This window comes from Trametes versicolor (assembly GCF_000271585.1).
Source record: "Trametes versicolor FP-101664 SS1 unplaced genomic scaffold TRAVEscaffold_7, whole genome shotgun sequence".
Classification (NCBI taxonomy): Eukaryota; Fungi; Basidiomycota; class Agaricomycetes; order Polyporales; family Polyporaceae; genus Trametes; species Trametes versicolor.
The window spans coordinates 1579790-1595238 of NW_007360327.1; the positions used below are offsets into that span (position 1 = coordinate 1579790).

Sequence of the window (15449 nt, forward strand, 5' to 3'; positions counted from 1 at the left end):
GCGCATCATGCATCAAAGTATGATCTTGGCAAGAGCATGATTTTTACCCAGGATGTTCTCCCGCCGCACTACGTGGTACGCTTGGCCGGCCGGACAACTCACTCGCACCATCCTGATATCCTAGTATTATGCGGCGTACTACGCTCATGCAGAAAGTATTAGCGCGCCCTCCTCCACAACACGTGCTAGAATAGAGCACGCCGCGTTCCCGACCCGGGGGTCGGGAACGGTGTCGCCGTTAGAGGGGCCACAAGACAGATACTGTCAGTGTCAGTGTCAAATCTCGCATCATGCTCTTCGACTCAATGTCCAATGTTGAGTCGACCGCATTTGAGATTGAGCATACGCACATCAGGTAGATACAAACGTTTTCCAATATACTTACGACCCTTCTTGGCCCGGACTCGGAACCCGCTCTCTCCGAACCGGCTAAGAGATCACGCTGTAACTTCCATGCAATGACTGCATAGGATAGAACCGCTTGCCGGTATCACACATGAAGCTCTGATACAACCGTGTTTATTCGTCATCGTCCCACGCTACTATCAAACACCGATACACCCCGTAGTCCACACAAGCATACATCACAACATCACGGGCTAGTCCATTCTGGGTATACTGCAGGGTTTGTTTAGGCGATCAGCGACTAGCACATGCACATGCGGTGTAAGATCTTTACCGTTCAGAAGCAGGCGTCAGGCGAGGGCACGGAGCGTCCGGCAATGTCCACGCAGGCATCGACGTTGCGAGCTGTCGTAGTAACACCTGTCAGACTCGCCATCGATCGAGAGAATGGCTCGACGTACCGTTGATGGCCTCGGCAGCGGGGGCCGCGGCAACGGCGAGGGAGAAGACGGAGAGGACGAGGAAGAAGTTGAGAGTGAACTGCATGGTGACTTGAGTGGGATGTAGGGTTCGAAGAAGGCCTGGGGAGATAGCGTCGCTCGCGGGGGTTCTTATAGTACGCCCGCGAGCACAGGAATCCGCATTGGACGGTATCTCCTCGTTCGTAAGTCCGGGCGGTCGTGAGTCGGTGTACACAGACGCCAAAGCGAGCCTTTGCGAGCCCGACTACGGATCCGCTAGCCTTCTTCCATCAGACCCTCGGGGCAATGCACTCTCGGAACTGAGTTGTTTTCCCACCTCAGGCACCCTCACGAGTACTCGTTCAGCACGCATCTTGCAAGCTATAGTCGCACGCCCAGTGATGCTCAGGAGTGTTGTTGATGGTTCAGGAACTCGTACATTTCATGTGCGAACAATGGGGATATCCATACACATCACTCCTGCCCCTCCGTGCTACTCTGCTTGATGAACACGAACATTTCGAACGTGCCCGGATACGGAGGCGGAGCTCCTATCGGCCCCGACCCAGCCTGAGTGTACCCGAGTGCCTTGTATATAGTGACCTGATGAGGTGCATGAACACATTAGCACGGACACACAGCGCGCGAGGACGTAGAAACGCGACGCACGTTCGTAGCGCCCACAGTCTCCAAGAGCGTCGGAACCTTCGCCGCGCTAGCCTACAGGCGATGCCTTGATGTGAGTTGACCGGCCGTGACCGGGCAGGGTTGTGCGTACCTTTGCTTGGGCGTAGCTCATCAGCGCGCCCGCTGCGCCCTTCCGCTGGTGGGCCGGAGAAACGCCAATCACCTGCAGATGGTAACCGGCGAGCTTCACGCCCGGCCCCAGAGAGCCCTCCACGAGCTCGTCGTACTGGTTCAGGAACTGTACCGCAGCACGATAGATCAGCAACTGTGGGGGTACGCGCAAGGTACGGAGTCCCATGCGCATCATGATCGCTCACCGTCGTCCACCAGTCCCGGTACTTGGACTCGAGCTTCCCCATGATCTCGTTCCAGCCCGCGTTTCGCTGCGCATCGCTGCGAAGGTGCTATCAGCAGAGCGCACCGAGCACATACTCGTATCAGCAATGTGATGCTCACGAATCAAGGAACTTGTGCCCTGGGCCGAACCTATACGGTAGTGCGCGCGCGAGCAGATGTGAGTGGGCGTTGCGTGTACTGCGATCTCCACTCGAAGACATACCACAGCGCAACACCGACGGGGCCAACGCCGTCCAACGCCACAACATGTATCTCGCCTTCTCCCGCGGCGAGCGCGGCAGTGAGATGAGCGAGCAGGAACGGCTCTTGCAGCGCCTTGTCTCCCCCCAAACCCCCGGCGAAATATTCTGGACAAGTCGTTCAGAGTTATTGGACGACAAACCCGAGGCGATGAGTCAACTCACCGTAGCCGAATGCTTCAGCGAGTATCTTGGCGTACAGATCAAGGTCATCCTCTACGATACGGTGTGAGTATCAACGCATGCGCACGTTCACCGAGGCCGTGTCCACCGGCGATGGGATACTGAGCGACGGTACTCACTTGATGGATTGATAGCGTCGTACACGTGAACAGACATGGTAGAGCGATATCTTGGGTTCGGGGTCGGGATAAGTGCCTCACGATGACGTTGAGCGGTACTTGATACGATAGCGGGCAGTGGCGGTCTCGGACTTGAGGCTGCTATATACTGCGCCGTTTCAAGCCGGACGCTATTCGCTGCACCGAGGGCTGCTCCGAATCAGAGTGATCATTCCTAGATCGTGATGGGTTCCCAGCTGATGGCTAGATGCAGAAGCACATGCTCTGCGGATGCAAGCAGGAGAAGTGCATTCCGCTGGTGGTCCGCAGTAAACCGTCAAACCTTATGCTCGCAAGCGTTTTCGGTGGGATCCGCACGATTGCCCAGGCCACCCTATACTATAGTACTGACAAAAGAATCAAGCCCCGATTGTATAGCGCAATCGTGAGCATGCGCGAGACAACGATATCGTCGATGTCAGGACCAGGTACTCCCAAACTCCACGGGAGTGGAATACTGAATGATGTGCACGCCTGGTACGCGTCAGCGCCGTATGACCAGATGCGTTGTATGGCGAGAACTCACCTCCGACTGGCTTCGCCCGTCTGTCTTGCCAGAAATCTACGAAACATCTCGCCGCCCTAGGGGCACACGCGAGCTCGAGGGTGGTAAAAGCGCCAGAGGGACACCGGAAAATCCCCGACTGTTGCGAACCTGAGCTGGGAAATGGTAGAGTCGCAAGGAGTGTACGACGGGCGGGAGCCCGAGCGGCAGCGCCTCCTCGGATGTCCTGCGCAAATTCCGCCGAGTCTTCCAAGGTCCAGACGTCGATCACGGTAGTTGGTATCAGGTTTATGTCGGGGTGGAATCTAGCGGTCTCGACAGGTAGCGAGATGTTCAAGACGCAGTTCTCCATCGCGTAGTCGAGGTTGCGGAACTGAACCACCGCCGAGACCTATGTGACGGAGGTGAGTCGCTTTCCTACCGCCGCGAAAGACATGCTCACGGAATCGGTGATTAGAACGCGACGGTCATCTGGGTAAACCGTGCCAAACGCGGTGGCTCGGCCACGCTCGTGCTCTCGCGTAGTGCGCGACTTGTCTGCGTTGTCGATTTGCAGAACAACCTGAGGGAAGTTGATGATAGGCGGGAACGTCTTGGTCGAATTCTGAAGTATCTTGTCCAGGTATACGTATGGGTTCGGCCGCAATGGAGGTACGCCGACTTGAGGCTGACTGTTGTTGGCCGAAAGCCCATTGACGAAGAGGAGTATCGATAAGACCGTAGTCACTGCTACTCCTGCGACGCTCCAGATGAGGAACCGGTCTGCCCCTACTCGTGCTGTCTAGTTATGAGCACAATGTGAAGACCTATCACACGTGCGATGCATTGACATACCTGATTGCGTCGGGCGATCTACTTCCTCCTTCAACAAGGGCTCGTGCAGAACACGTTCCTCTGAGGAGCCCCTTCTGTACAGAGGAACATACTCGGGAGGCGATTGCATAGGGCTTTGCTTTCCTAGAGGACTGCAAGAGAGGGCACCAGTGGAGCGTCGTGTGGGCAAAGTCACACCGAGGCGATATCGCAACGCCTGCTCCTAGCTGGTAGATCTAACTGCCCGATAGCGTCGTCCGCACTCAGGCAAGTGCCTAGCTATGATGCAAGAACCGTGATACCGACCAACACTTGATGCATGATGCGCTGCCTCGTTTACTCGCACCTGAGAACTCCGGAGTCGGCGGGAAATCGGGCATTGTGGCGGTCGGATACGGCGTTTTCGTTGGCAGTGAGCCGAGTCGAGCATTCGAGTGCCCACGCTTGGAGAGCTTGAGTGCCTGCATTATTGCTGAAGAAGAAGAAGAAGAATTTGAGAGCGGAACAACCGCCGTCGCTGCCCACATGGGCCGCCAAGCGGAACGACTGTATTGAAAGAGCGCCGGCGCGCAGTGTCAATCGGGTGTTCATCTAGGCACTCTCCGGCCGCGGAAGATCAATCGGAGGACAAATACTGATCTCCCGCATGATGTCTCCCAGGCTTGTGGTGCTCTCTCACTTACACCGTCCCAGGAAACACAGGGAAACACTCGGGCCTTCGAATTTTTCTCTAAGTTCTCTTCTTTCATTTTGACGGTCTTCTGGCATAACTGGCCGCTTCTTGCTGCGGAATTGTCGACCCTTTGCATGCCTCGTCTGATCACTAGTGTTCTTCTATCCCATGGATAAATCTAATCCACTATCTGGATCGTCACTTGGCATGCTACCGCCCATGCTGATAGCGGAATCTTTTGGTTACATCAATGCATAATGATACAGCAGATCCCTTCCGGACCCTCCGATCTTGGGCAGTCTTGGGCGCAACCCAGCTGTCGCCTCGATTGCCGACGCACCCTCAAGGGACCGAAGTCCGCCGCGGTACACCTTCTGATCTCAATAGGCACGCCCCACGCTTGCTATTATGATTCCATTCTTGAGCTGTTCATACTGCTCCCGGTCCCAGGAAGGGCAAAGGCCGGCGTCACTGATACCCATCATACAGGACGAAGAAAGGGGTCCTGATCGCCCCGCTGATCTACGGCGTGTGCGGGGGATCACAGCGAGATACACAGCACGGCTGTCGCGCCGCGCCCGATTGTCAGAGAACAGGACTAACGCGGCCGCAGAATCCGACAGGCTGTGGCGCTCGCCACAACAGCCCTTCCCTCCCCTCTTGCGCTCACTGTGCGTCATCTGTGGTCTCCAGCAGTGTTTGAGAACGTCCACGCCTATGCCGTCCACCGTCCTACGCACTCTGTCAATATTCCTCTTCGCCACCAGCTCCCTCGTGCTCCTTGCCTCTCAAAACTTTCTGAGGGGAGGCGGGAATGACCATGATGCACCGCGGGACTCATACAGTGCGTGAATGCGTACAAGCACGTCGGGTGCTTCAGCTGATCGTTTCACAGGTTATCGCGGAGACGACTACCCTCGCACGTGGTCCCTGCCTCTCCTCCGCACCGCGCACCTCTCGCACGAAGACAGCTTCCACTACGCCCTCGAAACCGAACTCGGGATCGCAGAGTGGAACGCTACCTTGCCAAGTGGCGGCGCCGTGCTTCGCCTCGGACCCGACCATCGTTCCTTCACCCTCTCCATGTTCCATCAATTGCGATGCCTGAACATCATCCGCGACACCCTCGTCGACCTCTACCACGACCGGTCCGCGGGCATGGAATCAAGGCGAGCGCGTATGGCGGAGCACTGCATGAACTACCTCCGCCAAACCGTCAGCTGCAGAGCAGACTTGCGGCTGGAGACCGTGCGTGCACCCTCGGGCGGGCAGGTCACAGCGTCGGACATTACACATACGTGCAAGGACTGGACAGCAGTGTATAGGGCCGCGGAGGACAACTACGAACATTATCTCGCGACGGTCAGGGAGGACGACGGGTGATGCAGATACTAGAACAGAGATGTATGTACACATAAACTTCGGAGAGCCCCTCATGCATGTTCGTGTTCCCCGTAGATCGGTGGCGTATACGCTGCAACGATGTCAGCTGGCCAATCATACAGCACGCAGAGAGATCGCACGCACCATACCCTGCATCTTTGCTCCACCCGTCGTAGTTCTGCGCGACGAAGTTATAGATAGGCGGCCAGTCCTTGCACTCATGCACCCCATGCGTCCGCTCGACCTCAAAATCCTTCTCCTCGAAGTCCCCGGGCTCCAGCGCGAGGTCCGGCGAGCACAGGATGCCTTGCCGCAGGTAGTTCAGACAGTGCTTGACGTGTGGAAAGGACGTCATGTTCGGCGCGAACGCGAGGTTGAGCATGCGCAGGCAGTGCAGCTCGTGGAACATCGTCACGACGAACGTGCGGTTCTCGGGGCCGAGGCGCACGTAGCCGAAGCCGGGGGTCGAGAGCGAGAGCCATTCGGCGTCCGTCGCGGACCCCAGGGGCGTGTAGTGCACCGTCTCCTCCATGAGGAGGGAGATGCGCTCGGGCTCGTGCGGGAGCGGGAGGAGCTCTGGGTAGTCGTGCCCCTTGTATGCTGCACATCGATGATTTGTTTAGCGGTACATTGGAGGAGTTAGGCGGGATAGCTCACAGTACTCTCGGGGCCACGACTTCGTGACCAGCCCTGACGGGCGTCGCGACCACAAGAAGACATGCAACAAGTTCAGAACACTAGCGGAGAGGAGTAGAACGATCACGATCCTGTCGGATAGCATGTCGAGATGTGCTCGATGAGAGGGGGGTTGACGAAGTCCACCCAAGCCGTTGCGCTACCATTCGGTACTTCCTATTTCCTGGGATGACCCCCATGATGGGACCGCATCCCCGCCGCCTATCCCCGCTGTTCCTACCCTGTCAGAGAGTACTGCACCGGTTTCCGTCTACTCTGACAGGCTTGGTAATCCGTTCACGATCATGATGCTTGGTTGACCGATCATCACGCCGAGTGGACCTGGATATTGATATTGTGTAGATCTCCCGAAAGCGGTGTCCAGATGTACGCTTCCGGGCTTTGCGTCCATGTGGATGAGGACGCCCACCGGTGCATCAAATGGAGCCCGAATAGACCGGCGCGCTAGACCCTAGATAGCACTGGTAAGAGACGCCGGCAGTATGAAGCTCATCGGACTCGGTCCTCGCACCTGTGAACGCATCTGCACATCCAATGTTCATCCCCTCGTTCAGCCCACTGACCGCGATCTCGACTTTCCTGAGCGCGCTCCCCTTGTTGCACATCGGTGTCCCCACCATGCCTGCCACCACAGTCCCGGTCGACGAGGGCCTCATCCCCTTTCCCTACCAAGGCGAGACCTTCCAAACCTACTACAAGGTCTTCGGCAGCCTTGAGAACCGCACCCGCCCCCCGGTAATCGTCCTACACGGCGGCCCCGGCCTCTCGCACGACTACACCCTCCCGCTCGCGGACCTCACGAACCAATCCTTCCCCGTGATCTTCTACGACCAGATCGGGAACGCCCGCTCGACGCACCTCCCCGACAAGCCACCCGCGTTCTGGACGATCGACCTCTTCCTCGACGAGTTCGACAACCTCCTCACGCACTTCGGCATCCAGGACGCGTACCACATCGTCGGGCACTCGTGGGGCGGCATGATGGCGTCTGAGCTCGTCGTGCGGAGACAGCCCAAGGGGCTGCAGCGCCTCGTGATCACCGACTCTCCGGCGGACGTGTCGATGTGGGGAAAGTCGTTCATGGAGCTTCTGGGCAAGTTCCCGCAGGCGGTGAAAGACGCGATCGCGACGGGGTTTGAGAACCGGGAGGCGTACTGGAACGCCCTTCTTGAGGTGTACGCGGTGCACGGGTGTAGGGCGAAGCCGTTCCCGAAGGATCTGGAGTACTCGCTGCTCCAGATATACGGCGAGGACGCAGACCGGACTGTGGACGAAGCTCCGTGAGTTGCACGTTCAGAAGAAAAACGTCACTACTGACCCAGGGTGACAGGATACTCACCAAATGGACGGTCGTCGATCGTCTGCACCACATCAAGGTGCCGACGCTCGTCATTAACGGCCGCTACGACATTGCGCAGGACTGGGTCACCAAACCCTTCGCGGACAACATCCCGAATGCGACGTGGATCACGTTCGAGGAATCGAGCCACACCCCGTTCTGGGAGGAGCGGGAGAGGTATATGCAGGTTCTCGGCGATTTTCTGCAGAAGTGACGAGTGTCAGGAGTGTAATTAGTGCTATTGTAGACGCCATGTATCACCATGTATTCTGTAACCGAACGTCAGAAGATTAGGCTCATACCCGTATATATACCTGGTCCAATGTAAAGCACTTGTTTTGAATAAATAGAGGGGTAAACTCGGCGTGTGGAGGTGTGGATCATGGTGGTTTGTGGCAAAGCCGGCACGAACGCAAGCGTCTATTCAGCGATCTAACCACCACTGTGTATGTACCCAGTAGCGACAGGTTTTATCTTTCAACTTCGAGGACCTGGAGGGCTCATCCTCACGACACTAGTCAACGAAGTCACACTACAACTATATCCCCTGAGGCAGATATATGCGCAGTGTATGCCAGCACATACACACACTCGCCTGACTGGGAGAACTCATTCCGCCAACTTCGCACCTCGGCCTGTACAACATCGTCAATGATTCGGCCTGTAAGCATTCCAAGCCCTCGAACAGGGCTAACATTCGTTATTTAGGTGCTGCGTTTCCCTCAATATCAGCACCCACCCCTGACGGCGCGGGAGGGGAGCCGGATCGTCAACACCGCCCGAACCTCTGGAGTCCGAGCCTCCCACCCCTCCACGTTCTTTCAAGAGTAAGAAACCGTCCCAGTACCCAAGGCGGCATACACGAGCTCTTCACCCGTGACTCGACTCACAGGTCTTCTGCGACAGCAATTATCTAGCTGCTCAGTACAGCGACTGGCAACGAAAAGTCGAGGCAAGGCGAACATGACAGCGCAGCGACGGCAAGCCTTCTCGCGCAGGGTGCCAGTACTCTCAGAATAAAAGCCTATCAACCGCAATCTCAGATTTCAGCATTGACGATACCAAGGCGCGCAATGAACCTAAACACGCAGCGCTACAAATGGGATACAAATACAACCAACCCAATTCTGACTCGACGAACGGTATATGTCCACATCGTTGAACACGACGTATCTGCAGCTGACCAACACCTTAGGTTACATCTTGCAGGTCGGTCTCCTCAGGGCCTGTCAAATTCTCTATGAGTCCCGATACTAGGGTTCATTTTCCACACACGTCTTACCTGCGTCCGGTGTATGCGTTCATTCAAGGGCTCGGAGTCCCGCAGCAGCACACATGGCTGGGCCAAGGGCAGTCGGGTGCGGGCGCGCCTGTCGTAACCCGTTAGCCTTCATGATCCCGCTTTCCAGCGGTTCCACGTACCGTGCGATTCGCTATCATCAACAGGCATCGCGCTCGCGAAAGCCACGAGTGCAGCGACGAGGATAAGCGTCTTCCCAAGCAAGTGCATGAAGTGAGCGTTAGGTGCAGTGAAGGACGGTGACGGTGTTCTGTGGGGTCCTGCGGGACTGACGAGCTCGCTGTGAGTTCTGGCCCCCTCTTATACGCTGTAGCAGCGTCTCCCTATCTTTATGTCAATGCCGTCAGGGTGAGTCGCATGTGTATCACTGCTCCAGGTAGTCCAGCGACCAAGGGTAACTCACTGGTACCAGCTGGCACTTTCTTAGACTTTCGACGCAAGACAGCTGTTCAGATTGCGAGACGTTCGGGCGTCGGCACTGCCGTATCAGGATGCGGCCATCCACATCGCTCGTGCTCACACATGGACAGCGAAAGATACGACGCTCGATAGGCATATGAATGTATGAATCGAGTCAAGGTGAAGTACTTCTAGTACTCGTACACTGAAAAGGAGTCTTCCTTCACGCCGGCGGCTGCGCAATCGGCTCAGCTCTGCGGCGGAGACCCGGATGATTCTTCCAGAGTTCGACTTGCCTGGCCTGCGCGAAAACCGCATGGTCAGCCACATCCATCACAAACGGAGCTCTTCGGCACTCACGTCGTCGCCCCACGTCTTCTTGAAACTTGGCCGCTCGTGAATGTCCTGCACGTACTTCCTGATACGCGCGAACCGCTCGCCCTCCAATGCATCCCGCAGCATCAGCCAGTTCTCCTCCGTGTACGACCCAAGGCCTACGCGCACAAAGAGGAAGAGGCGCGTGATGAATGGCGCGACCGCGGCCTCCGCGATCGACCATTCGCCCGCGGCAAAGCCAGTCTGAGGCAGCGCGGCCTGCAGCTTCTCGAGCGCCTGCAGGACGCCTGCGACGGGCTTGCCGAGGAAGAAGGCGCCGCGGAACTCGTCGGAGACGTAGTTGCGGAAGATCTCGGTGAAGGTGCGCGCCTTGGCGCGGAGGAGCGGGTCTGCGGGCAGGAGGGGCGCGTCGGGGAAGATGTCGGCGAGGAACTCGAGGATCGCCATCGACTCGGCGAGCTTCGCGGACTCGGGAGAGGGCTGGTCTGGCGGCACTTCGGGTCCTCCGAAGGTAAGTGCGGGGATCTGGAGTGAATTTGTGAGGATGGTCAGCTAGAGACTCAGCGTTCAAGCGTGTCAGGAATAACCCCTCACCTTCCCCAAGGGATTGATCTGGTAGTACCACTCAGGTTTACTGCCCGGACCCCTGGTCTCAAACTCCCACATGGTGTACTTTACGCCTGCCTCCTCGAGGGCGATGTGCACCTATACAGTACCCAAATCATGTTCAGTATGTCATCGCCAGGACGTCTCCGGTTTGTGGAATTCACCCTCTGGGAGTACGGAGAGTACTAAAAGGCGTAAATTTTGAAGTCAATAGGGGGCTAAAACTCTGTGGCGAGCCTAGGAGACTTACGGCGGCGGTATAGAACGTCAACTGCTCGGTGGGGGCCATGATGGGAGTTTGATGCATGTAGTGATCGCCTAAGCCTAGGCTTTATGCACTAGAGATGCGCAGTGAACCTAGACGGAACCGAAGACAGAGTCATCCCAGTGGGGTAGCGGGGTTACAGGTGTCGCCCGGACTGTCATGTATGCTCCCCCAGAGATGCCATATGCCCATCCACCTGTGGGGAAGAGACGCTCGAGGGGTGCAGCAACCTCCCCCCAACCATTGAGCAAAACGCACGGGTAGGCATATACTCTGATTACCTCGCGATTGTGCGAAAGCCTAGCAAGCACATGGAAGGGGGTATGCACGCATTGGCGCGTAAACCTCCGTAGGCACTGGCACAGCGTATCCCGCTGCTTTCGACAGAGTAAATATCAGTCAAGTTGTACGCGATCATTTCATGAACCATTTGAGTGGGGAGGATGCTAGCTTCTCGCCAACGCGGAGATTACACGATCGAGTAGACACGACGCCATGAAGCGCATCGTCGCTCACTCCCCTACCCGCAGCATCGGAACCGTCTTCGCTGCCTCGACTTGCTCAGCCTGAGTCGCAAAGTATATCAGCGCACTGAATCAGCCGACGACGAGACACACTCACATCACCAGCCCAGGTGTTCGCAAAGCTCGGACGAGCGCGGCAGTCCCGCACGTACTGGCGAATGCGCGCAAACCGCTCGCTCGCCATCGCCTTGCGCATCTTCACCCCATCTTCCTTGCTGTACAGCCCAAGTCCCGCCTCCAGGTACGGGAACATGCGCGCGAGGAATGGGATGACCGCCGCGTCCGCGATGGACCACTCCCCAGCGGCGAATCCCCCATCGGGGGGTAACGCGCCCTGGAGCATCTCGAGCGCCTGCAGGAGGGGGTCCGCGGGGGTGCCGAGGAACCACACGTCCCTGAACTGGCCGTTCACGTAGTTCTCGTAGAGCGCCATGAAGGTGCGGGCGCGGGCGCGGAGGACAGGGTCTGTGGGGAGGAGCTTGGCATCGGGGAAGAGGTCGGCGATGAACTCGAGCATGGCGAGCGACTCGGCGATCTTCGCAGACTCTGGGGAGGGCTGGTCGGGAGGCACCTCTGGTCCGCCGAAGGTCATCGCAGGGATCTGCGAAGAACCGTCAGCGAGATGGACCTTGCGGATAATTGCTGACCATACCTTCTTGAGCGGGTTGACTAGAGGGAACCAGTCCGGCATGTTCCGCAGGATGTCTACATCATAGGTGGTGTACTCCGCACCTGCTTCCTCGAGGGCAATTCGAACCTGGAGTGAGATATTCAGCGACTGTGTATATGCGCGCCGCTTATCTAGACCAACCCTGTGGGCATACGGGGAGAACTGGGCGGTGAATCGTCAGATCAGAGGGTGAAGAATATCCAACAACCGTAACACAAACTCACCGTGGCTGTGTAGAGGGTGATCTGTTTGGTAGAAGACATGGTAGGTGATTGTCGCTGTGCTGTAAATCCCTCGCACTCCGATGCCTTTTAAGTAGAAAACAGAGTCGGAAGGACCCCCGGCATCCACAGCAGGTATGTCGGTCTTGCTTAGGTACATCCAGCGCATGGGGAGTACTAAGCAGAAGGATCGCAGCAAACTCTTGACGTACCGGCGGCCGTGTCTCCATCGAATGCGCTGGCATATTAAGACAGCGCAGTGGAGTATGAGTCATGCTTGGTGTGTACTCAGACGATTGAACAAGCTAGCTCGATGTTTGGGTTGATCTCCGAGATGACCGATGCCGCCCGCGCACCTATGAAATCAAAATATTGTGCCTCCCGACGGCGAACTCGGGGATAAATGGAACTAATGTGTGTACAATGAAAACGTACGTCAATGTAGAGCCTATAAAATTGGTTTGTGACCCGGTAATAGTAGCACTACGTGTGCGTCTTTGACTTTATGAATAATGACCCACTGCGTCGCCTACCAAAACCTGTCAGATACGACATATCCACGGTCGATCGAGGTCGAAGATGCTTACCTGAGAGGACTACGGATGATATGCCATACGTAACATGATTTACGCCCGCTACCCCGTCCGTGATCGTAGACGATACACAGTGACAGCGCAAGGCCGAGAGGGGAGGACGAAACCTACGGTCGCACCAGACTTGAATTCCTCTCGGTCCGGGGATGACAAGTGTTCTTTATCAAAAAGACCAACATGGAGTCTACCCATACAAGTAGAGAGTCGTCTGCGGGGGAATGACGATCAGAGTGTGCCGCCTAGAAGGAGCTGTGTGGTCTCACCTTTCGTCCCGCCCTGGGCCCCTAGTATCTTAGGTCAGTACTTTCGATATAGATAGAATATCTTTGAAGGGTGAAGATATAAAGCAAAGTGCAAGATTCGTAGAAACACGTCCACCAAGCCGAGTCCAATAAGTGACACAACATAAAGTTACCCGACGGCAGTGCTGTAGCAGTGCTAGCGCGACCCCGAAAGAGGGCATACCATTCTCTTCGATTCGCAAGGAGGTCGCAACGCACCAGACATCCCGTATCTGCCGTACAGGAACAGGGCAGTAAGAGTATTCACCATTCGGTCAGTGCACACTAGATGGAGGTACTTTAACAAGAGTCGCGTAGGCGGCTCGCTCAAGCTGCTATATAAGGTACCCGTGGGAAGAATGACGCGCATACACCCCAATCTGCTCACTTCTGAGATCGGCCTCGCAGCGGATGCGCGCGAGTCGTTCATCTTTGTCTCCAACGCTCACTCGGCATGCTGAGCTTCCCCCATGCTGTTCTCGACGGTGACAAGCTTGCTTGCCTCCTATTTGGCCGCCTTCACTCATGACCGCGGGACACCCACTGTCGACCACGTTCAATCTGCGCCGCTACAGTTCGAGCTGCGCCATGCTCATGCCGTCTCGCCTGATGCCCGCGTGCTCTTTCACGACATCCACAAGCCCGATATCAACGCATACAGTGCCCTCCATGGAGACCTCACGACGTACCCTTTACGAAGCCAGCGAGTGAAGACACACAGACCACGGTCTCTCGATGAATTCCACCGCGCGCGCGTCCGCTCGATGCGCTTCCAAGAGAACGAATCAGTAGAATGGGACGAGGACGAGGTTGAAGGACCGGATGTCAACTCGAGGGAGACGCTTCTCCTTCTTGCGAAGATGACGAATAACGCGTATCTATCACCAGGGGAGGACGGATGGTACGATTTGGGTGGCCAGTGGAATGTTGTAAGTACCATTTTACTCCTCGGGCTACTTCTACGCGCCATCCGATGGGTTCTCCGTACGTCCACCTTCCGTTGTCATATCTGCTGGATGCTCTGCGGATATGGCTGGATAAGGCGTCGGGCCACATAAAGTATGAGCGATACAGCGCTTTACCCTACTGTGCAAATCACACCAAGCGTCTCCGCACACGTACCCGGCCGCTCGTACTGATCACCGCTTCCCAGAGCTACCCCGTCGGCTGGGAGCCGGATGACGACGGCTTCCGTGGACATGTGTTTGCGACGCCCGACAATTCCACCGTCGTACTGTCTATCAAGGGCACGTCCGCCGCATTCATCGGCGGCGGTGGGCCAACGGCGAAGAAAGACAAGTTCAACGACAATTTACTCTTCAGCTGCTGCTGCGCCCGCGTAGATTGGACATGGACGACAGTGTGCGGGTGCTACCGCGGCGGCTGGAAGTGCGACCAAGGCTGCCTAGAAGAGGCGCTGATAGAGGACAGCCTATTTTATCCTATTGGAACTGTGAGTGCAATCTACGGCTCGTATCTGACAGAAGCTAACGACAGCGCGCAGAATTTGTATAACAATCTCACATACCTATACCCGAACTCGAACATATGGATGGTCGGACATTCGCTCGGGGGCGCACTCGCATCCCTCCTCGGCGTCACCTTCGGATCACCTACCGTAGCCATCGAATCCCCCGGAGAGAAGATGGCCGCAGCCAGGCTGCATCTGCCTTCCCCAGTGCGTCATCTTCCCCATTTACGTCGCGTCCCCGAGAATGAGTATTGAACACGCCCACAGCCAGAAGTACAACACGTCACGCACCTATACCACACGGCGGACCCGATCGCGATGGGGACCTGCAACGGCGTGCTGTCCTCGTGTGCCCTGGGCGGGTACGCGATGGAGAGCAAGTGTCACATCGGGCGGTCGATCGTGTACGACACAGTGTCGAACGCGTCGTGGGGAGTTGACATCCGCACGCACACGATCGTGAACGTGATTGAGAAGCTGCTCGCGGAGCCGTGGCCACCGAGCGTGGACGTCGGGCGCGAGGTCCCCGAGGCGGTCCCGGAGGAAGACTGCGTGGTGAGTACATGCGTGGCTTCGAGATGTGTGATCATAGCGCTGACACTGTACGCAGGAGTGCTATAGTTGGGACTTTGGGGACTATCCGCCTGCGAAACGGTAGCGTTGAAGGAAGCGTGGACATATATCGAGAGAGGCATTTGTCAGGGTTGCACGCATAATGGTAGAGGTTGGCTATGAACGTCACAACGGCACAAGACATGGCGCTGCTACCGGTTCTAGGACACACTACGACCCCTCTCCCTCCGATACTTTGTAACACATCCACTCAACATGCTGAAGGGTTTTTAGTCAGAGTCTTTTACTGCGAGATGCGTCAAGTACCTCAACCTGACCGTGAGAAAAACATCATTCTGGAGAAAGTAAGTAGCAAGTGAGTAGCGCTGTGG

The 15449-nt window shown here is 56.6% G+C and overlaps 7 protein-coding genes across 7 annotated transcripts; 2 read left to right on the top strand and 5 right to left on the bottom strand.

Annotated features, from left to right (window-relative positions):
* Window positions 1-682: 682 nt before the first annotated feature.
* Window positions 683-891, bottom strand: TRAVEDRAFT_48684 (uncharacterized protein; the record flags this gene model as incomplete). The annotated part of the gene is made up of 2 exons (XM_008041136.1): window positions 683-750; window positions 807-891. 2 exons carry the CDS (start codon window positions 889-891, stop codon window positions 683-685), a joined length of 153 nt encoding a protein of 50 aa, XP_008039327.1.
* A 372-nt stretch (window positions 892-1263) lies between these two features.
* TRAVEDRAFT_59269 (uncharacterized protein) lies at window positions 1264-2437 on the bottom strand. The gene is made up of 8 exons (XM_008041577.1): window positions 2392-2437; window positions 2255-2305; window positions 2053-2197; window positions 1950-1979; window positions 1811-1886; window positions 1585-1731; window positions 1476-1526; window positions 1264-1409 (listed from the first exon to the last, which is right to left on the bottom strand). The coding sequence occupies exons 1-8, from the start codon at window positions 2426-2428 to the stop codon at window positions 1281-1283; spliced, it is 666 nt and encodes a 221-aa protein (XP_008039768.1). The 5' UTR covers window positions 2429-2437; the 3' UTR covers window positions 1264-1280.
* A 411-nt stretch (window positions 2438-2848) lies between these two features.
* Window positions 2849-3878, bottom strand: TRAVEDRAFT_48686 (uncharacterized protein; the record flags this gene model as incomplete). Its single annotated transcript, XM_008041137.1, has 4 exons — window positions 2849-2904; window positions 2957-3326; window positions 3378-3712; window positions 3770-3878. 4 exons carry the CDS (start codon window positions 3876-3878, stop codon window positions 2849-2851), a joined length of 870 nt encoding a protein of 289 aa, XP_008039328.1.
* A 1135-nt stretch (window positions 3879-5013) lies between these two features.
* On the top strand, window positions 5014-8188 carry TRAVEDRAFT_29674 (proline-specific peptidase). The gene is made up of 6 exons (XM_008040962.1): window positions 5014-5265; window positions 5317-5895; window positions 5954-6404; window positions 6462-6951; window positions 7012-7780; window positions 7831-8188. Exons 5-6 carry the CDS (start codon window positions 7035-7037, stop codon window positions 8051-8053), a joined length of 969 nt encoding a protein of 322 aa, XP_008039153.1. The 5' UTR covers window positions 5014-5265; window positions 5317-5895; window positions 5954-6404; window positions 6462-6951; window positions 7012-7034; the 3' UTR covers window positions 8054-8188.
* Window positions 8189-9695: 1507 nt separating this feature from the next.
* TRAVEDRAFT_65402 (thioredoxin-like protein) lies at window positions 9696-10769 on the bottom strand (the record flags this gene model as incomplete). Its single annotated transcript, XM_008041578.1, has 5 exons — window positions 9696-9839; window positions 9899-10399; window positions 10469-10579; window positions 10645-10665; window positions 10731-10769. The coding sequence occupies 5 exons, from the start codon at window positions 10767-10769 to the stop codon at window positions 9762-9764; spliced, it is 750 nt and encodes a 249-aa protein (XP_008039769.1). The 3' UTR covers window positions 9696-9761.
* Window positions 10770-11257: 488 nt separating this feature from the next.
* On the bottom strand, window positions 11258-12202 carry TRAVEDRAFT_48691 (thioredoxin-like protein; the record flags this gene model as incomplete). Its single annotated transcript, XM_008041138.1, has 5 exons — window positions 11258-11311; window positions 11367-11870; window positions 11922-12026; window positions 12081-12101; window positions 12164-12202. The coding sequence occupies 5 exons, from the start codon at window positions 12200-12202 to the stop codon at window positions 11258-11260; spliced, it is 723 nt and encodes a 240-aa protein (XP_008039329.1).
* Window positions 12203-13483: 1281 nt separating this feature from the next.
* Window positions 13484-15353, top strand: TRAVEDRAFT_29676 (alpha/beta-hydrolase). The gene is made up of 5 exons (XM_008040963.1): window positions 13484-13963; window positions 14188-14487; window positions 14539-14712; window positions 14773-15060; window positions 15116-15353. The coding sequence occupies exons 1-5, from the start codon at window positions 13505-13507 to the stop codon at window positions 15161-15163; spliced, it is 1269 nt and encodes a 422-aa protein (XP_008039154.1). The 5' UTR covers window positions 13484-13504; the 3' UTR covers window positions 15164-15353.
* The last annotated feature ends 96 nt before the right edge of the window (window positions 15354-15449 follow it).